The 22472-nt window shown below is 47.5% G+C and overlaps 1 protein-coding gene across 1 annotated transcript in view; it reads right to left on the reverse strand.

Moving 5' to 3' along the window:
* LOC105100206 (kinesin-like protein KIF28P) overlaps window positions 1-22472 on the reverse strand; it is a 56493-nt gene that overhangs the window by 13026 nt on the left and 20995 nt on the right. The window contains 10 exon segments of the mRNA XM_064477253.1: window positions 5981-6088; window positions 6711-6829; window positions 10031-10175; window positions 11179-11302; window positions 12968-13022; window positions 14021-14111; window positions 15561-15682; window positions 16648-16754; window positions 18834-18901; window positions 20597-20708. Of these exon segments, the coding sequence (XP_064333323.1) occupies window positions 5981-6088; window positions 6711-6829; window positions 10031-10175; window positions 11179-11302; window positions 12968-13022; window positions 14021-14111; window positions 15561-15682; window positions 16648-16754; window positions 18834-18901; window positions 20597-20708 (1051 nt within the window).

Here is a 22472-nt window from a genome sequence, read left to right on the forward strand (position 1 = left end):
TACCTTACCTGGAAAAGAGGAATTAAGTTTGCTCATCACATGACCTTAAAATAGGGAGATTAGCTTGGATTATCAAGATGGGCCTTAAATATGGAAGAGGGAGGCAGAAGAGAGGGTCAGAGAAAAGAGAGAGTGATGGAAGCAGGGTTAGAGATGCTGTGTTGCTGACTCTGATGGCCACGAGCCAAGGAACGTTGGCGGCTCTAGAAGCTTGAAAAAGTAAGGAAACACATTCTCCCCTAAGGCCTCCAGAACGCAAAACAGCCCTCTGATACCTTGCTTTCAGCCCAGTAAGATCAGTGTTGGACTCCTTGCTCACTGAACTATAAGATAATTTATTTGTGTGCTCATACCTAGTGAGCAGAAGATCCAGGACAGAGCCTGCCACTATCTGTCCCTAAGGTAGGTGAGGGACAGGGCCTCTGTATCAGAACTGCCTACTGAGAAAGTGGACAAAAGCATAAGCCAGAATATGAGGAATTCCAGTCAGATGGAAAACTTCTTGATGATAAATGTCACATCAGAAATGGTTACCAGGAGTAGCCAAGATGGATGACTAGGAAGACCCTGAGCTTACCTCCTCCCATGAGCACACCAAGATTAGAACAATTTATAGACAGGCTATTAATGAGAAAGGCCTGAAGACTAGCAGAAAAGATCTACAATGAAAGATATAAAGAGGGAATCACAACGAGATGGGTAGGAGGGGCGGAGACATTGTATAATCAAGACCCACACCCCCAGGTGAGCAACCCACAGACAGGAAGGTAATTACAACTGCACAGGTTCTCCTGAAGGAGTGAGGGGTCTGAGCCCTACATCGGGCACCCTAGCCTGGGAGTTGTGCACCGGGAAGACAAACCCCCAGAATGTTTGGCTTTGAAGGCCAGTGAGGCTCACTTTCAGGAGAGCGAGAGGGCTGTGGAAAAATGTAGACTCTACTCTTAAAGGGCCCCTACAAAATCTCACACATTTCAAGACCTAGAGCAGAAACACTAGTTTGAAAGCAGCCTAGATCAGACCCACCTGCTAATCTTGTAGAGCCTCCTGGAGAGGCAAGAGGCAACTGGAGTTCACCCTGAGGACATAGATGCTGGTGGCAGCCATTTTGGGGGGCTTATCTACCAAGAGGACACTGGTGCTGGCAAGCACTATTTTGGAATCCTCCCTCTAGCTTATTAGCACTGGGACCTGGCCCCACTCACCAGCCAGTTGACACCAGTCCTAGGATGCCTCAGTCTAAGCAGGTAGTGGCAGGGGGCATAGCCTCAACAATCAGCAGGCTGCTGCCAAAAACACCCTGAGCCCTCAGCTTCCAGGGGACATAGCCCTGTCCACCAGAGGGTCCAGGACCCAGCCCCGCCCACGAGCAGGTTGATACCAGCTCCAGGACCCCCAGGTCAGAAGCCCCTGGACCTAGTGTCACTCACCAATGACCAGGCACTAGCCCCAGGAACCTTTGTGCCCCCACCCTGCCCACCAGTAGGCCAAAACCAGCTCTAGGACCCCTAGACCATACAACCAGAGACCCCAGGACCCAGCCTCACCCACCAGCAGGCCAATACCAACTGTGGAACCCACAGAATCCTGCAGCCAGAGACCCTGGGAGCTGGCTTCACACACCAACAGGCCAGCACTAGCCCTGGGACCCCCTGAGCCCCAATCCCACCCACCAGCAATCCAACAGCAGCTCTGAGAACCTTGAGCATCTCAAGAGTTGCCTCAAGATCCAGCCTCACTCACCAATGGGCTGACATCAGAGTTGGGACACACCAGGCCCCACTGCCAGCCATGTCAGGAACCAGCCCCAACCACGAGAAGGTGACAGTAGATCCAGGACCCCTGACCTTGCAAACAACCACCCCAGGACCCAGCTCCACCCATCAGTGGGCAAGGACTAGCCCCAGGATCCCCAGGTTTCCACAGCCAGCCACTTGTGACCTGGCCCCAATCACAAGTGGCCAGCAACCTCCGCAAAAGGCAGGGCCTGGCAACCAACCAGCCCAGGGGCCAGCCGGGCCTACCAGACCACCCACAGCAGTCAGCCCACTACAACAGAAGGGCCCACACAGTCCACATAGGAAAAGCATCCCTATAGCATACAGCTCTGGTGACCAGAAGGGAGTATGCTGCTGGGACACACAGGATGTCTCCTTCAAAAGCCACTTCTCCAAGACTGGGAGAGGTAATCAACCCACCAAATATATAGGAATAAAACAGCAAATGAAGCAAGATGAGGCAATAAAGAAATATGTTCCAAATGAGGGAACAAGATAAAAAACAAGAATAAAGTGACATGGAGATAAGCAATCTACCCAATAAAGAGTTCAAGGTAATGATCATAAAGAAGCTCAAAGAACTCAGGAGAAGAATGGAGGAACACAGTGAGAAGTTTAACATAGAGTTAGAAAAATATAAAAAAGAACCAAACAGAGCTGAAGAATACAATAACTGAAAATGAAAAAATACACTAAAAGGAATCAACAGATTAGATTATACAGAGGAACAGATCGATGAGCTGGAAGAGAGAGTAGTGGAAATCACCCAAACTGAACATAAAAAGAAAAAAGAATTTTTAAAAATGAGAACAGTTTAAGAGACCTCTGGGACAACACCAACCATTTACATTATAGGGGTCCCAGAAGGAGGAGAAGAGAGGAAAATAAAAAGGGCAGAGAACTTATTTGAAGAAATAATAGCTGAAAACATCCTCAGCATGGGAAAGGAATCAGACATTTAAGTACAGGAAGCACAGAGAGCCCCAAACAAGATGAACCCAAAGATAGCTATACCAAGACACATTGTAATTAAAATGGCAAAAAGTAAAGAGAGACTCCCGAGAGCAGAAAGGAAAAAGGAACAAGTTTTGTACCGGAAAATTCCCATAAGACTATTAGCTAACTTTACAGCAGAAACTTTGTTGGCCAGAAGGGAGTGGCACAATATATTTAAAGTGATGAAGGCGATGAAATAAAATTTATATTTTAAGTCAGGACAAGAAAAAAATTAAACATAAAATTCTCTCTGTGTGTTTGTTTGGGCCTCCTCCTTCCCTAATGTGCCATGTGCACCTACATTACACATTAACCAGAGGTCCTCACAGATGGGAGAGCCTGCTCAACCATAACGGTCAAATTTTTTTTTCTTCTGATGCTAGCAATGTATTCTTAAAAGAACAGTGTTCTTTTCCAGTTCTTTAGGGGCCATGGTGACTTGCTGCTCACTTCGTGTAAGTACTTACCTGGACTATGTATCCTTGGTGAACTTTATTTAAAATGTCAGAATGTCATTTTGATGTACAATACTTTGTCTCAAAAATATGTATGTCATGGCTTCAAATTCTAACAGGCAGAACAGTTCTCAGAGCTTTCCAAGAATCCACTTCTTGGGTTATAATTCTGTTTGGCTTGAATAAAATTCCCCTTTTTTCTTCTTAACTTGAAAGCTCATTGAATTTTCATTGACAACAGGAAAAAAAACCCCCACAACCAAGAATACTGTGTCCAGCAAAGCTATAATTCAGATTTGAAGGAGAGACAAAGAGTTTTATAGACAAGCAAAAGCTAAAAGAATTCAGCACCACTAAATCAGTTCTACATTTATGATAAAAATTCTCATCAAAGTGGTATGTATAGAGGGAACTTATCTCAACATAATAAATGCCATTTATGACAAACCCACAGCTAACATCATACTCAATGGTGAAAAGTTGAAAGCCTTTCCTCTAAAATCAGGAACAAGACGAGGATACCCACTGTTAACCACCTCTAATTAACAGTATTGGAAGTCCTAGTCACAGCAGTCAGACAAGAAAAAGAAGTAAAAGGCATTCACATTGGAAGGGAAGATGTAAAACTCACTATTTGCAGATGACATAATTTGATATATAGAAAACCATAAAGTCTCCACCAAGAAACTATTAGCACTAGTGAATGAATTTAGTAAAGTTGCAGGCTACAAGGTTGATAGACAGAAATCTGTTGCTTTTCTATAAATAATAACTACCAGAAGGAGAATTCAAGAAAACAATCCCATTTATAATTACATAAAGGAGAATAAAATACCTAGGAATAAACCAAGGAGGTGAAAGACCTATACTCTGAAAACTATAAAATGTTGATGAAGGAAACTGAAGATGATTTAAAGAAATGGAAACACTCCATGTTTATCGATTGGAAGAATTAATATGGTTAAAAAGTCCAGACTACCCAAAGCAATCTACGGACTCAATGCAGTCCCTATCAAAATACCATGACATTTTTACAGAACTAGAAAAAACAATCCTAAAGTTTATGTGGAACCACAAAAGACCCCAAATTGCCAAAGCTATCTTGAGAAGAAAGAACAAAGACAGAAGTATCACACTCCCTGACTTCAGACTATACTGCAAAGCGACAGTAATCAAACACTATGGAACTGGCACAAAAACAGACACACAGTTCAGTGGAACAGATAGAGAGCCCAGAAAGAAACCCACACACCTGTGTTCAATTGATCTACAACAAAGGAGGCGAAAGCATACAGTGGAGAAAAGACAGTCTCTTCAGTAAGTGGTGCTGGGAAAACTGAATAGTACATGTAAAAGAAGAAAATTAGGACATTTTCTCTACAAAACAAACTCAAAATGGATTAAAGACCTAAATGTAAGTCCTGAAACCATAAAACTCCTAAAAGAAAACATAGGCAGGATACTCTTTGACATAAATCATAGCAATATTTTTTTGGCTCTATCTCCTAAGCAAAAGAAAGAAAATCAAAAACAAACCAACGGGACCTAATTAAACTGACAAGCTTTTGCACAGCAAAGAAAACCATCAACAAAACAAAAAGACAACCTACTGAATGAGAGGAGGCCAGCTTGGTGCTGGTCAGAGGAGAAGGAGAAAAGGACAAGAATCTCAGGAGTTGTGGCTCAGGAACGGCCTTGCTCAGGTTTGTCTCCTGGGTCCCCACAGCCCAGGGCCAGTGAAACATGAGTGGCGGTCTTGGTGTCCCCAGCACCTGGCAGACACAGAGCCCCTTGAATTGGCTGGTGAGTACTCAAGCGTTTACCATGTGAACATATATATATTCATAACCTTTTCTCTGTTTGTCATATTTCACAAGTTTTTAAAGTTTTTAAAGACTGGTCTTGACCCAGAAAATTCTGGCAACTTTAGGACAATGAGCAGAAAAGTTAAACCCAGAGAAGCATCAATTAGTTGCTCAGTAGAGCAGATCATCCGGTGACCAAAAAGTCCCCTGTCACAGCCAGCCCCTCCTCCAGTGGCATGTTTGCTACAAGACTCACTGCTAAGGAGGCACGTGTGCACCGAGAATTTGGGAGGGAGCAGCCCACCCAAAGGTCACCTGAGAATCAGGGGCACATCCTCTGAAGATGCACTAGGAGTGAGCATTTGGCTAGAGGGCTGCTCCGAACTTCAGCATAACACACATAAGGGACACTAGCTATAGACCCCCTCTTTTGTTAGGCAGACGGAGAGGAAATGGGTCTTAAGAGCTTAAGAAGGACCTTCCTAACAGCGAGCAGTGTCAAACAGGGGAAGGACCAGCCAGTGGAGTTTATGAAACAGCCTCTGGAGTCTAAATGAAAATGTGGTTTTCCCTTTGCTTCAGAATGGCCGCTGTCTCTCTTGGGCACACACACGGGCACTGTTATCAGCTGGACACACCTTCAGGCTCCCTTCTGGTACTAAAGTTTGGAGTCATGATAAAAATAAACAGGAAGCGTTCACTGCCTGTGTGGGGGGAAGATCCCAGGTGGTGGTGCTGTGTGGGAGAGAGGCCCAGGAGGGGAGATGCAGAGGAGAGGCCTCCTCTCCCCAGAGTCTGCCCCCCACCATCCCACCCACACATGGAACCTGTCTTGTGCCTTCGTTGGGTCTCCACAGGCTGCCCTGGTAAAACTAACCTGTGTCCCTGGGAAGGGCCCTGGGAAACCCCTTGGAGAGGCTCACGCCCACCCCCGGGGCAGCCTTACCTCACGAGTCCTTTGGCTGGTCACCTTCACCATGACCTCTTTTTGTAGGTCACAGCCCCTGGAATCTGATGACGCTAAATTCTTCACTTTCAACTCCATTTTAAGTCCCTGGTAAGAAAAACACTTCTCACTAAATAATCCTACATTTATCAGCCTATACCATCTTTGCAATTTATTTTTCATTCTTCTCCACCCTCAGGCTTTCTAAAAGACGAATGGATCTGACTTTCTAGAAGAAAATGGATCAACTCTTGCTCCTTGGAATTCCCACCGAGAGAAATGACAAACTACCTGGGATTTCTCAACAATATCCTGGAACTAACACTTGCAGCCTCACCAGAGTGACTGAGTCTTATGCAAGATCCCTGACCATAAGGGATCTAACTCCAACCCAAGCTTCTCTCTGGCGAGAAGCCATCAGGGTGCCTGCACCCAGATGGCCTCTGGAGGATGACCCAGGATGGGATAGCCATGGTGAACAAGTACTGGTCTGGCGTCCTGGTGGTCCTGGGAGCCGTGGGGCCAAAGTTGGGAGGACTAGACTCAAGGCTGGGACTGGGGCCTGGGTGCCGGCTGATGTTCTGTCACTAGCTCACTGTGGGGTCTCGGGCAAAGCACCTCGCCTTTCCAAGCCTGCGGGTCTTGTCTACACTATAAAGCCAGTTTGGGGCAATGGGAGTGAGGGGCACGTTGAACCTGTTCTGGAGCAGAGATTTTACCATTTACTCACCTTCCTCAGCTCTTCACTCATTTGATTTGCTTCTGCAACCAGTGGCATCAGTTTGATGTAGTCCTGGAACACAGCCAGGACACTGGGGTCTGCCTTCCCAGCCCCATTGTGCACAGCACCTAGGACAGATCAGAGAGGAGGGAAAGTCACTCACTGGTTCCGGGATACTTTCCAGCCATGGAAAAATATACATGCTCATTGGTCCTTCATTCAGTCATTTATTCAGTTGTTCATCTAATATCTACATTTGAAATTATAAACATGTAAATGAAAAGAAGAAGAAGAAAGCTAAATAAGTGGGGAGGAAAGGACACTGCCTGACTTTACTTAAGTAGTTGCTGGTCTCAACCCGTGACTCTCAGCAGCATCGTGACAGGAGGTGCTCTGCTTTCAAGTCCCACTCTGGGTCTCAGGGTCCTTGACCCAAGGTGGCTCTGGGCTGTGCAGGGAGGAGGTGGGGCAGGTAGGGTACAGCTGGCTAAAGGAAGTCTGAGGATTTCTCCTGGAGCCACAGCTGGCGCAGGGACAACCCATTCTCACTTCTGTTCTATTTGGGGTGGCTTGGAGGAGGGGCTTGTGGAGATGATGGGTGAAAAGATCCCCCGCCAGACCCCGGTTGACGCAGCCTTGGGTCAGGAACTCTCATCTCTTCAGGGATTTCCTGCCCTGCAGTCTGACTCCCTTGAACTGCCCACCGGCCACCTTGCTGAAGGCCCACCCTCTGTGCTGGTGCTGAGCACCTTCTACGCAGTGTCTGGGGCTTGTTCGGCCTCATTGTGCTGCCAGCCCTGGGCTGGAAGGCAGGTGTGCAGTCAACCTTGTGAATAAATAAATGAACAGATAGAGTATCCAGGCTTGGTATAATGGAGTCCTGTTTAGTTTTGGTCAGGAACTTGAAGAAAATAATAAACAAGGAGGTGAATTTCAAACCAATTTATTCTGCTAAAATTCTGAGGAACAGTCTTTGAGGTAGGAAAAAGGGAGGAGATATTTTGCTGATATGTAGGTGCAGCCCACGGCTCCCCACCCATGGGTTTATTAAGGCGAGACCAGGCAGGACCCGTGTGGCTTGAAAAGAGCACAGGTAGCCCAGCACAGTGTTGAGGCCCTGGTGGAGCCCAAGCTCATCTGGCTTCTGGGGGCCCCAGTACCCCAGCCTCCTCTGAGGGATGTGAGCTGAGGCCTGGGGATGGGAGGGGAGGGAAGGTGGTCGAACCTCCATCTGAGGCGAGGGAAGAGATGGACAAGGGGGATGCCAGAGCGGCTGAATGCTCTTGTGTACGGCAAGTCCCAGGCTGTTGCTGGGGCATGGAGGGTGGCTGAGAGGACGAGGGGAATCTTTGACTCAGAAAACTAGGGCTATAATTTCTTCCAGACCAGGATTTTGTTTATCACTGTCTCTAAAGGCTCCCAGTCAGCATCTAGCTGCTGGGCCACAGCTTGTGTAGGCCCAGAAGGCCCCTGGGCAGGGCTAGGGGGTGAGTGGGGAGCACAGACCCCCGCCTGCTCCGCCCTGGGAGGAACCTGATGTCCAGGGCATGGGCTTCCTGGGTGGGCTGCTCTCAGAAAAGAGCAGAATGTGTCCATGTTTGGGCCCTCGACCATGCATGTGTGCTCAACTAAGCTTCTGTTGAGGGGCTGATTTGGTTAATCTCATTTGTCATTCATTCAGCAAGTATTTACTGAGGGCCCACTGCTAGGCTGTTATCAGGCTCTGGGGATTCAGAAGGGAACATGCTCTCATCAGCTCTGTAAGGACAGAGCCCTGCTTTGCTCATTGCTGGATCCCCAGGGCTTAGGACCATACCTGACACATAGTAGGAGCTCAGTAAATACTTGTTGAGTGGAGGAATATATAAATGAGTGGATGAACAAGAGAAAAAAATCTCAGTTTGAGCTTATAGTCTCATGAGGGCAAACTAATAAATAAAATTTTAAATGTTAAAAATGCTATGAAAGAAATAGTTAAATAAGAAGGAGGAAACAAAGCCAAGAAAAAGGAAGATCTATCTGTGGAGGTAATATTTGAGCTGAGAGATGGAAGATGAGAATGAGCCAAAGATGCAAAGAAAACAAGCAGCATGTTCAAAGGCCCTGAGGCAGAAGGGGCTTGGTATGTTTGAGGGGCAGAAAGGATATCAGTGAGATTCAAAGTGTGGTGAGTAGAGAGTGATATCAAATGAGGCTGAAGAGAAAGCACGTGGCTGATCATCCAGAGCCTTCAAGACCATGGTAAGGAGTTTGGATTTTATTCTAAGAACACTGAAAATTTGATGAATATTTTTCAGCCCAAGAGTATCATGATCTGATAAGTTCAGAGGTGATTATACAGTTCAGGCAAGAGATGAGGATGGCCTGCACTGAAGCGGTGGCACAGGAGGATGGAGAAGAGGCAGGCCGGGTGAAGAAGTGAGGGGAAGGAGGAGGCCTAGGTGTTTGGCTTGAGCAGTTTGCCAAGATGGAAAGTCCTGGGTATGAGAACAGTCTTGGAGTCAGTGAGGAATCAAGACTCTGCTTTGGACCCTTTCATGTTGAGATGCCTGTGAGTCATGCAAGCAGAGACATCAAGAAGGCAGCTGGATCAAGGTATCAAGAGGTACCAAATGGAGCCGAGAGCTGTTAGCATAGATGGCACTTAGAACCACTGAGACTGGCAGCGACGTGGGGAAAGCATCCATCTAGAGAAGAGTGCCAAGGTCCAAGCTCTGGGGCTCTCAAAATTTCAAGGTTAGTTAGATGAGGAGGATCCAGGAGAGGGAATGTGGAAGAAGTGGCCTAGAAGAAGAAAACGAGGAGAATATACGGTTCCAAGAGTTAAAGCTTTCAAAAAGGAGAGAGGACTCAACTGTGTAAGATGTTGCCAAGACCTCAGTAAGACGTGTGCAGACAAGTGCCTGCTAGATCTGGAACACAAAGGACACAGGTTCACTCACTACTTACCACTTAGGACCGGACTCTGAGCTCTCAGATGTTAATTTATACAAGATTGGAAGTTGAAATGAATTTTCATCCAGTGAAGAGTATTGCCCTGAAGGCAACTGACTAGCTCTGCCAAACCCAGCAGTCCCCTTCCAACGTTCTTCTCTCCCTGTGCTGTACCTACCACTCTCCTCTCTACTCCTGGACCCACACCCACAAGGGAAACAGTTTTAAGAATTAAACAAATCTTTGACATCTGCACACTCTATATCTGTATGAAAATCATATCTTAACTTTCTAAACACTGTAGTATGACACAATGAAAGATTACTTCCTTAAGGAAAGCAGCTGCTTTCACATCAGCCTGTGGAAAATGCCAGGAGTCGGGGGCCCCCGCTTACCGAGCTTGTCCACACTCACTCCCTCCGCAGCCGCCCTCTCCAGCTGGAAGAAGTCATAATCATATCTGCTCAGGTCCTCACCACCTCGCTCTGAAGGAAGCCCGATGTAGAGGTAGGCACTGTTGGATCCCAAAATAATTCGGTCCTAGGGAGGAGACAGGCGGCTCAAAGGGAGGAGGCCAGAGCAGCGCTCAGCCTGCTCCTCTGTGTTAAATCGTGAGACCCTGTGAATGCCCCCTACAGAAAAAAGACCCATAAACAAAGAGGGAAGGGGTAGACCCTTGCTTTTTCATGCGTGCTTTCATTGACTGCTTCCTCTGTTCCACACTCTGTCAGGCACTGGCAGTCAGCGGGGCCCAGACAGACCCTCGCTCCAGGACTTGATAAACTAATGATGAGATCACAGCCTGTGATTCAAAAGGTCTCATGATTTGAAAGGAAAAAGGCGCTGCTTCTGCAGAGTCTATGGGGCCTAATTTACAATGCGGACTAGAGAAGACTTCTTGGAAGGTACACTATTTAAGGTGACACTTCAAGTGTGCTAAGTTCTGTTGAGGCAGAGAAGGCGGCTGCCCACCAAAACCTGGGACATTTTGAGCATCCAAAAGGTCGAGTGACCAAGGGAAGCCCAGGCAGTGAGGCCAGAGAGGCAGGAGTCAGATGTCCTAAAAGGGAGGTCACAGAAGGATCTCCAGAAGTGGGTGTGGCCTGATCCGATATGCTTGTCTGTCTAAGAGGCTAGCAGTGGCCGTGGGGTGGAGAAGAGACCAGAGCCCCTGTGGTGCTGGGACTCGGGCTGGGATGGTGGGAGGAGGTGGGGAGAGCCCGATGATGGCAGGTGCTGACAGTCCCTCTCAACAGCAGGTTTTAAAAATCCAAAATGTCATACCCGGTTAGAGCTGGAAGAATCTTGGCAATCACCTAGTTCACCCTCTCTGTTTCATAGGCCAGGCCAGGGAGGTGAAATGACTTCCGCAGGACACAGGGCCAGCTAATATGAAGTATCCTGACTTCACAGCTGTGGCCTTGTCATTACTGTGACACGGCAGTGGAGGGACACCAGGGCGTTAGCGCCCTGCTCTGCCGGCCCTCACTGCACCTCTCTTGGTTGGATTTAGGAAATCCTGTGGCTCAGCAGGGGAGTTTACCAAGTGCTGCAGCTTCGTCTTGGTTGTGATGGGCACCCCGTTAACGACGACCTTGCACTTGCTGTGTGGAGTCACCGTCACTTTACCATCCAAATTCGTGAAGGAAGCATGTTTATCTGAAATTCTAAAAGGACAAGAATGTATCCAAGGGACCAAATACATTACGATTTTAGTGAGCTGTAGAATTCGTTCTTTCTCACTTGCACAATTAGGAAAGGCCTATAGCTATCGAGGAAGCACCGTGGGAGATGGGCTGAAGCCTGGTCTGTGAAGCTGTTTCTGTCCAGTGACTCACCCCAAGGACAGTGCTGGGAGCATCACCCCAGCTCCATGCAGGCTGCCCCTCCTCCAGCCCCCACTGCCATCCTGCATGAGCCTCTCCTGCCTGGAGTGCTCAGTGGGTGGGGATGGAGAGGGACCCTCGCTGGAGTGAGGAGACAACAAAGCAATTGTTCTATCAGTAGAATGTTGCAACACCTCGTGCCCATAGCTGAGAGAAGCCAGGAGATGCCAGAGTCCTCAGAAGCTCACAGCTGGTGGGATTGAGTGGAGAGGAAATGGAAGGGAAAGTGTTTCAGAAGAGATGCTTGGGAAGGTGACTTAATAACAAGCCTACGTATTGCAGAGAAGTTTAGGTCCTTTCTCGGTCTTTATCTCTACAAATCCTGACTTCAGATGTTACAAGATTTGGGCCAGATATCAGAGGTGTCAGATTGCTGCCCAACAAAGTCATCTCTGTGCCCTGAATGACCGGCTTCCCAACTGTTCTACAATGTTCCTGGACTCCTTGGCTATTGTGGAATGTTCTGGACGTTGAGATACACGTTCATTCACAGCCCTGTTTGCTTGGGGCCCAGGGATCCTGTGGGGAAGGTTTTAACCTCAGCTCACCTGGAGTTCAGCCATTTCCAGACCTATGTGTTAGACTAGAGTGTCCCCAGGAGGTGGTCTGGAAGGGAGATGACAGGACCCCCAGGAAGAATCAGGGCCTGGAGGCCGGCGGGGGAGGGGGTAGTTAGGCCCGACCAGCCCCTCGGTCAGCACTCTCCCCACACGTGTGCACACGCACACGCACACGCACACACACACACACACACCCTCAAGGGCCCAGGTGGGCCAAGCAGGGCTGAGAGGTGTCAGGGAGCCTGGTTGGCAAGGCCTCTCTCTGCAGGGGCTGATGGAGACTATTGGCTGAAAAATCTGTAAGTCTTGGAAGCAGGGAGGGAACCCTGGAGCAGCAGCCTCCCCAGGAGAGAGGCCACAGAGGTGGGGTCCTGCTCTGAGTTTATAAACCGGCCTTGGGGTCCCACAGGGGCTCCTGCAGGAGGTCCCGTGGGGCCCTCAGGGAGAGGATCAGCAAAGTCTTGCGTTAGTCTGGTGGGTGAGGGCTCCAAGCACAGCCCCCTCAGGATGTTTTGCTGCTGGCGGTGGGACCATGAAAGGCGTGGGCTGCCCGTAGTGGGCCTGTCCTCCCAACTCTCTTCACTTCCTGCCCGATCTAGTCATGCTCATTTGTGAAGAATGTGTCCCTTTCTCCCAAGGTCAGAGCCAAGGAAACGAAGTGAGTGCAGCAGAAGGGATTTCAGTGAGAGAATGAAAGGCCTTCCCAGGGCTTCCCATAAGCATGTTAGAGTGGCCCCAAGGAAGGAACGGTAGTTTCTTGTTCTTGCTTATCTAGCAGGGTTTGTGGTCTGGCCCGACGATGACTAGGTGAATCCTGAGTCTCCTCTGGATTGAGTGGCCACAATTCTCTCATGCTGGACAAAGGTGCTGGGTCCTGGCAACTTACCCCAAACCTCGAAGGGTGATGGCATTTGAAGCAGCCTGACCAGCATCACATGAACCTGAAAGAATTAGGATAAGTTATTTTCAAAATTTTTCAGGATTTGACCTTAACAAGTTAACACGTCTGATGTTTCAGAAGTACAATTTCCTCTCCAGTTGGATCACGTGAAGGGATTTTCCCACTGTGATTTTCAACCATGATGGTACTTGGACATCAGCTTGCCTTAGGGAGAACTGTTTCACTTTCTGCATTTTTAAAATGATATTCCTAACTTTTTTAAAGTTCTGCCTTCTTTATGGAAATTCTGGAGGAAGAAGCTGTTGCGTCTGAGCCTTCTGAGATGTGCTGTAGCTTGGCCACAGGGAAGGTCCTGGTCTGTGAAGCTCTGCTTCTGTCCAGTGACTGACCCCAAGGTCAGTGCTGGGAGCATCACCCCAGCTCCATAGAGGCTGCCCCTCCTCCAGCCCCAAATGCCATCCTACATGAGCCTCTCCTGTCTTGAATGTTCACAGGGCTAGGGTGGGAAAGCCAGCTGTTACTAAATACTGGTGCCCTTTTCCAGTGGATGAATAGATAAACAAAACGTGGTCTATACATACAGTGGAACATTATTCAGCCTTAGAACAGGAGGAAATCCTGACACATGTGACAATAATGGATAAGCCTGGAGGATATTACGCTGAGTGAAATAAGTCAGACACAAAAGGACAAATACTGTGTGATTTCACTTACGCAAAAGTACCTGAAACAGTCAAATTCATAGAGACAAGAAGTAGAATGGTGGTGGCCAGGGGAGGGGCTAATGGGGGCATCATTGCATAATGAGGACAGTTTCAGTTTGGGAAGATAAAAATGACCTGGAGATGGCTGGGGGTGATGGTTGCACAATAATGTGAGTGCACTTAATGCCACTGATTTGCACATTTAAAAATGGTTAACAGAGTGAATCTTCTGTTATGTATATTTTATCACCCCCCAAAAAAAAGTTAAGAAAAAGAAACATGCCCAGGGGCCAAGAGGCATGAGCAGGATCAGAGCAGTAAGAGGGGTGAGTACCAGCCTGAATGAAGTACTTGAGAACCCCAGTGAGCTGCGGGTCTTCATTGACGTTGAGAAGATGAGGGAAGCTCTTCATCATCTGCTGCTCCTGAAGGAGGAATAGAGAGGGTTTCCTCACCAGACAGGGCAGCACACCCGAGAGGGCAATGTTCCTCTCCTACCCACTGCTCCTCAGAGCCGTCTGTCTCTGCATCCTGTTCTACCACCTGGTAAAGCAAACCCAGTGGAGGAAAGTGTAACCAGGGGCTTCGCTGACAGACGGGGTGAGATCCTGGCAAGTCAGTGGTTGGGGCCTGAGTTCACCCAGTCAGGACTGTTGCAAAACACAGCTGGTTTCTGACTGTTCACCCTTCCCAGCTGCCCTCACATGGTCCCCTCCACCTTGGCTTCTACCCGTGTCGTTTCTCTAGGCTCCCGGAGTCCCCAGCTGTCAGGATCCTGGTGCCCGACCTGGGTAATCCTTCCCTGACTCCACTAAACCAGTTTCCTTACAGCTCATTCCCCAAGTGCTCTGTATAGCTCATCGTGCATCAGATGTTGATGGCAAAATGTGGCCTGTTGCTTCACCCTCTCCTGGATACTCAAATGCATTTCCTTCTTGAATTACAGGTATTGATGGGTATTGTGGTCATAGAGGAACTGAAATAAACTGTGCAGGCACAGGGAAAGCTTTTAAATCCTGAAGTTCTGATACAGAGCGAAGAGGAGGAAAGTCCTTCTGGTTCTAACTGTCCATGCAGAACAGAGCCCTGGGTCCTTCACTCTGGATCCTACTTGACTCTTGCACCAAGAGTTGCAAACCCAGGTACTCCTTACATAGGATGCTACTTTCTTGGTGCTTCTTGCAGCTGTGTGCAGCCGTGTTACACCCACACCTCTGGAATCCTTGGGCCCTAAGTTAACCTGACCCCCTGCTGTCACAGACCTCCACCCAACTCCTCTCCTACCGCCGGAGGCTCACATCTATTCCGGCTTCATGAGCCTTTCAGAATCTGGACTGGACACTCCCCACCACTCCTAAAGTCCTCCAGGGCTGGCCCACGACTTTGGATTTTGTCCAGGGCCTCGTGGCTTTGTGGAGTAAGGTCATGGGAGGTGTGGTGCAGAAGGGAGGCAGAGAGGGTATCTCTCTGACCCAGGTATGAAGTTCACCTCACAGCCCATTTATGATCTGGAATTGGCAGTGAATGCCAGGATAGATATGTGGTTCAGGGTCACAACTCACAGTCCCCAGAAGATAATCATATTCCTCAAATTCTCCCCAAACTCTAATTATCAACAGCTTTGAATTCTCTCCTCAGCCTCATTCACCAAGACACAGCAAGGCCTCTCCGCTTCCTTTCCTTTCATGCCTTGCTGTCTCTCCCTGCAACTCTGCCAATAATTTAAAGTCATACATCACATATCACATGTCACATTCACATGCTATACATTTTACACCTCGCCCCGATTATCCACCTGACAGTAGCCCAGGCATCAGTGCATCTGGGTAAGGTACAAGGTCCTCGGCCTCGGCAGGTGGAGGCAGTGAGCTCACCTGGGCAATGGCCATGTAGTGCTGCTGCCATTCCCTCTGAGCCTGCTCCAGCTGGCGCGCCCAGGTCATCGGACTAGTGGGAGGCCAGAGCCCCTGCTCTGCCAGCAGACAGGCTGGCAGCTCTGAAAGGAGGGAGCTATTTTAAGCAACAATTTAAGGTCTGCAATGTCAAAGATGAGGCACCCATGCAGACAGCCAGGTGTGTGTGTGCAGGACTGTGTTTGGGTTGGGAAGTGCCGCCACCACCAGGGAGCCCCTGTCGGGGAGGGGAATGGGTACCAAGGGCAAGATGGTGATGGTGGGGTCGCAGTCTGCTAAGAGCACTGAGTGCAGGGCTTGGGACCTGCCGGTGTGGCTGATTGAGGCTGAACACTTACCAATTCAACTGCAACAGTTTCATATTTTGCCCTATTTATCTATCTCATTCTAAACTATTAAGGGACGTAAAATTATACACACCTCAGGCTGCCACACTGAAATGTAAGGCCTTGACTCAAAGCAGTGTTTATCCACAATCGTACAGTGGAGCCACCCTAAGGTGGGCACTTTAAGCGTTGCTGCTGCCCCAGGGATGGATTAATTGGTCCCTGGAGGACCCAGTCACCAGGTGACCCTAACGTGCAGCCAAGGCTGAGCACAGTCTTAGAAGGGGGTGCTGGGGCTAATGCTCCTTGGTCTCCAAACACCACTTAACTGCACGAGGCCATCAGCAAAATAAACGCCATACGGCCACCACCAAAACCTGGTAAGGGAAAAAGTAGTCTCGGTGGAGACCTTAGCCTCAAAATAAAAATGGCAATAAAAAATGAGACTAAAGTGACCATTTAAAAAGGACAGGACCATTATTTCTTTGTTTTTGGTTTTGTTTTATGACCATCATTTCTTATGACTGCATGTGGCTCTACATTCAGGCCAAAATGTCCTGGACAAGGCCCAGGGGCACCCCAGCCTGCCCTAGAGCTCGCCTCAGACTCTAACCAGGGCTTGGCCCTCAGCCCCCTTGCTGAGCCCGGGGCTGGCCACGTTCCCTCCCTCCTCCTGCTGCCAGCCACCTGGCTGCTGGCTTGCACCTGCACTGACAGTTTACCTGCCATTCTGCAGTTTCCACATCCGAGTAGCAGCTTGTTCTCTGTCCTGGACTCTCTCAGCAGGGTTGAGGTGTTGACCGTGGCTTTGTTCTGGATCTTCTTAGCCCTTTGCAGAAGTGGACACACACTCAGCCCCTGGACCTTCTGCAGTTGGAGCAGCACCGCCAGAGCTCTGGCCAGAAACTGGGCTCTGGTCTCAAATGGTCAAAGGGGGAGACTTTCACCCCAAGTGATTCGAGATTCCATCATGTCAGGTTCCAGTAAACCATTAAGACCAAAAGAGACTTCAATGACTTCCATGGTTCAAACAAACATGAGCAGCTCAGCTCATGTTTAAAGCCCAGAGCCCTGCCCCTAACATGTCCTGGGCCCTGAACACACTCAGCCAGCTGGGCTGACTTGGTTAATGAAAAAAATCTGTTCAACCGCTGCTGCTGCTGCTGCTGCTGTAAGAACACACACCTGGAGGGGACCTCTCTGTGTTGTGCACCAGGCCAGGAGTGGGCTTAGAAGTCACCTGGTTCACTCCTGTCTAGTGCTGCATGGCACAAACTTATGCTAAAACATCGCTCTTTAACTGAAATTCAAAGTTAACTGGGCATCCTGTATTTGGGGTGGGGTGTGTGAGGTAATTAGGTTTATTTATTTATTTATTTTTAGAGGAAGTACTGGGGATTGAACGCAGGATTGAACTCTAGCACTTGAGCTATATCCCCTCCCATGGGCATCCTGTATTTTTATTTGCTAATTTTGGCAACCTTATTCCTTTCACTGAGGAACAGAGGGTTTCCAAGGCTTGCCCCAAGTCACACTGTCCACGGCAACTCCAGGACTGCCAGCCCAGGGCCCCTGGGTACCATTGTCTCCTTTCTCTGCATCACACAGTCTCTTACGTAAAAACTGCTAGCAAGAGATTTGCATCTGATAAGAGAAAATGAACATTCTAAATATTTCTAAAGACAATGTTCCTAAAGACAGAAACCTTAAGATCTGAGTCTTTGGTACAGATGCAGGTGTTTGTCACTACAATGTGAGGGCCCCTCCCTGAGAAGAAGCCAAGGAAAGACCAGAAGGACAGGCAATTGCTTGGGGGCATCATAACAACTATCGTTTTTGAGCTTCAGCCACGTGCCAGGCAGAGCTTTGCCAGGAACAGATCATGAATGATCTCAGAGGGTCTTCCGCCCAGCTCTGTGAGTGAGGTAACATTTCCTTCAGCGTGTGAAGTAACTGATGGGCAGGGAGGTTCAGGTCCCATCTCAGGCAGGACTAGACTTAAAACACACAGGCCCGTAGACCTGATGAGTGATGCATTAGAAGAGGAACTAAGTTCTTGTCACAGGACAGCTCCAGCTGCCTGGAACGCAGGCTGAGAGTCCAAGATCCTGGGAACCCCACTGTGGTGGATTCTCAATGTCTGCCATGCCAACGGGGTGAAGGGGCGGTGGGGGCATGTGGTTTCCACCTCTGGTTAGAGGCTCCCTTTCCCCAGACCCTCACCTCCCTAGAAGGGTCAGGAGGAGCAGGCTCCTGCCTTGAAAAGCAGGACCTTGACCACAGCCTCCTGCCAGAACTAACTGTGTGAGCTTGTTTCTAGGGCCAGGAGCCTGCAGTGATAGACTCTCCCTAGGAGGAGATGCCTGTGACCTGCAGGCCTCCTCCAAGGAGTATAATCTGCCACGTTGAGCCTAGAGAAAGGAGAACCGACACGGGGAAAGCTGCAGAGCTGGTGGCGGGTACTCCCCCTCAGGAGTGCCTCTTACAGGCTCATCTTTCTCCATTATTAGCACAAAAATTCCCTGCCTGTCACTATTTTCTACTCATGTGATAGAAGGAGAATCTGTGAACGGCCATGCTATTTGTCAGGAAGACACAGGGAGACGGGTAACTAACCACATCAGGGTTGGGATCAATGCTTCCTCCCACGGACTTGAGCCCCCGGCTCCCCCCACCCCATCCAGCACTGGAGAGAGGGAATGACAGGCTTAGGCAGACCCTCAGCCCCCAGGTCTATCCCCTCTTATTCGTTTTATTTTTCTCTCAGTCTTTTCTCCCAAATCATTTTGTTCTGCCTTCTCCTGGACCCCTTTCCAAAACACCAACCCATCAGATGTAAGGGTCCTAGAAGGATTTGCCAGATTCAGGACTGAGAACCACCGTGGATGATAAGTGTCTGTAAACGTACCTTTCAGCATATCTTAATGTGGATAAAGTTTCCTCGTAACAGATGTCTGCTGGACTTATGGCTGCTATCTGTAAAAAAGTAAATATCCTTTTCAGATTTTGTCTTTCATTTAGGGGTTTATAGCTATCATTGTTGATATTCCACAGCTCACATTCATAGAACATCTTGTAATTTGTGGTATTGTTTAAACTTTACAACTCAGAACGCTGAGGCTTAGGGAAGAGTAATGTACCAAGGTCCCCCAGATAAGAGCTGGCAGAGCTGGGACCTGGACCAGCCCTGACTTGAACACCTGTGCTGTAAGCTCTGTATGGCGCTGCCCTCAGCACTGGGTCCCCAGCAGATGTCCTTGGGGATTTAAATGACCCTTGACCTTAGCACTGCGGAGACCAGTCAACGTTGCTCATTAGCGGGTAGCCACTTGCATGGGTTCAAGTCTGGCTATTGGCTTTGGCTTAGTTGTTCTATAATTCAAATGAGAAAACAAACTTCTTGATGAACTGGAGGTGGGCAGGGTCCCGGAGGGTGAATAGGAGGGAACGTGACTGCCCACGTGGCAGCTCCTAACCTCTGGACCTGGAGGCCACAATCCGGGGCGCACAAGGGCCCATGACTAATCCTTTATCTTTGGAGCTTTTAAAGCTTGTTCATTATACCACCTCATTTAATCATCACAGCACTGTTTTCAAGGGGATATTGTTATCTCCACTTTAGGAAGGAAGAAAAGGAGGTTTCACGGTAAGTGTGAGGAAACTGGGATTGGAGCCATGGAAACTCTAGAGCTTGGACGCTGGCTTTGTGGATTCATTTGCCTCCTGAGATAATCAGTGACCACTCCCCCAGCCTCCTACCCACCACGTATTTTTTGTTAAAGCATCATAACACCTCAGCCAAGGAAGACCTGCAAGTCATCCTCTGTCTCAGACGACCTTGCCCATGTCTGCTCAGACCCGTTAGATTTGATTTTATAGTTTAATGTTCAGAGGTGTCTTATGGGCCTTCTCTCATTCCAGCCTCTTGGGGGATGTCCCAAGGAGGCCCACGGTACTGACAACCAGAAAAACTTTAAAATAAAATATTTAAAAACAGAATAATGATAGAGAGTAAGGATGTGTTTTCCAGCACATTTTGGAGAGAGGTGCAAATAACAGGTCCAGCGACGAGCATTCCTCTCCTGACCAGGACAATAGACTGGAGGCCAGGATGACGCTGAAGGCAGAGCCCACCCAGTTTTGCTCCTTCCTACACCCAAAGCTGAAGAGCAGAGCGCCCCAATTTAACACACTGCGCTCTGTACCTGCCTGGCAAACATTCAGCAGTCAGGTCTGGAGTCTTTGCTGAGATGACATGATTTAGCTACTTTCCAGGTTAAACACCTGCCTTGTGTCTAAAACAGTCAAACTGACTTCCAGTCTTGCCAAGGAAAGACTGCTGATCTAGAATAACATGACATGGTATTATTTTTAAAACTGTATTAGCTTTTTCCTAATAATGCAAGTAATGTATGTTCCTTGTAGAGAATCTGAAAACTACAGAAGAGAATAAATAAAATATCAAAATTAGCAAAACAGAAACTTTCTTTGAACATCATCATAGAAAGAGCTTCAGGAGCCATGGATTAACATAACAGGTAAGAATGTGCTATGTCAGTGCTGGGAGCTGTGTTAGTGGTCCACGGAGAATAATGCAAATGACAACAACAATAGTAATAGTAGCTGCATTAGTCTAAACCGTCTGAAATGTGGTAAAAAAGTCATTTTTACCAAAGTGGTTCTGCTGTTCCCACCCAGAGCTGACTGGAGCAGTTTGGTCAGAACAGAGTCTCTGTAGGGAATGTGCAAGACTTTCTTCCCCATGGCTTCATCAGCCAGAGCACTGAATGAAAAGAAAATACAAAACAACAACATTTCTAAAATGTATCAGGAAGAAATCTGCCTCCCTGTGGATAAGTCAGAAACACTCCTCAAATCACCTTGTTGCCCCCATAAACCTGAGACATGACTCTAAGGCGTATCTAAAAGTTGACACACCTTCTGTACAAAGATGCTGAAGCAACAGGGCATCAGGGGCTGCTGGCCCCTCCTCCAACGTCAACCCAGAGGAAACAGTAACAGAGAGGGAAGCCCAGATCTGAGGCACTCACACACTAAACCCTGGAGGCAAACCCCAGAAACTGCAGGATATTGTAAATTTGTAATCTAGAGAAGGGTTGCCATCTGAGGAGGAAGCTGGCAGGCTGGCAGTGTGAAGACAGGTCTGGGGAGTGGGTTTCTTGCCTTTCCCTCATACTGCCTTAGGAAGACCCCATGCAGTTAGGACCCCATATGACTACAGCATCAGAGTAAGAGTGAGTGAGAAGTAACTCCTTAGTCCACACTCCACTCAGGGTACCACACAGAGTGCCATGCTGGCAATGAAGAGAGTGGGGAAGAAAAAGGAGGAAATCCTGTCCATGGGAAACCACAATCACAAACAGGAAAGAAATCTAAAAAAATTCACCTACCAGATTTAGAAAAGCAACAAAATGACCATCTAGAAAGGAATCAATACAGTAATAGACACGTTTAACAGCAAATCAGACACTGCTATATTTGGAATTAGTGAACTATATAGCTCAGAAGAAATCCTGGTTGCAGCCTGGAAACAGAGATGGGAAACAAGAAAAAAGGTTAAGAGACGTGGAGGACAGGGTGAGAAGATTCAAATGGTCTAACTGAAGTTTCGGGAGAGAAAAGAGAAAAAAAAAATGGTCAGAAGCAATATGTGAAAGATAATGGCTGAGAACTTTCTAGTATTGATGAAAATCAATGTCGCAGAGCTGTGGAGGCTAAGGAAAATAAAATACAATGTAATGAAATTGGAGAATAACAGAAAAGAAGAGCTTAAAAGCAGCTAGGGAAAAAGATTATCTTCAAAGCAATAGCAATAAGACCAACAATAGAAAACAGGAGAATGGTATCCTTAATGAGCTGAAAGAAAATACTGCCCATCTAGAATTACATACTCGGCAAAATTATCTTTCAAAATGAAGTGAAATAAAGAAATTTCCAACAAACAAAAATTGTTTGCCATCAGCATATATCACTAAAACAAATTCTAAAGAATATACTTCAACCAGAAGGAAACTGAACTTACACAGCAGCTCTGAGCTTTAAGAAGGAATGAATAAAAAAGGAATAAATGTGAATGAACACTAACTGTATAAAATAGTAATAATAATGTCTTTTGAGGTTAAAGAAGAATAGAATTAAAATATATGTTAACAAGTACATATGTAGGGTGGAGATTATTATATTATTCAAGAAGAGGCTAAAGTGTTTATTATATCTAGACTTTGACCAACTTATAGATAAAAAGCCAAGAAACAGTAAGCATATACTGAATTTTGACATATGACAGAAATAGCATAGATCACTGGGGAAAGGAGAGAATATCTAAAAAATGAAACTGAATAATTGGTCATCTATTAGGGGAAAAAATAACTAAAAGGATGCCCACTTTGTACACAGATATCAACTCCAGATGGATTAGAACTTAAGTATATATTTTCTTAAACAAGACACAGAAAATGCAAAAATTCAAAACACAAACCATAGCTTCTGCTTATCAATAGACACCTTAAAGAAAGTGAAAAGACAT

Source organism: Camelus dromedarius, chromosome 21 (genome assembly GCF_036321535.1).
Source record: "Camelus dromedarius isolate mCamDro1 chromosome 21, mCamDro1.pat, whole genome shotgun sequence".
Taxonomy (NCBI): domain Eukaryota; kingdom Metazoa; phylum Chordata; class Mammalia; order Artiodactyla; family Camelidae; genus Camelus; species Camelus dromedarius.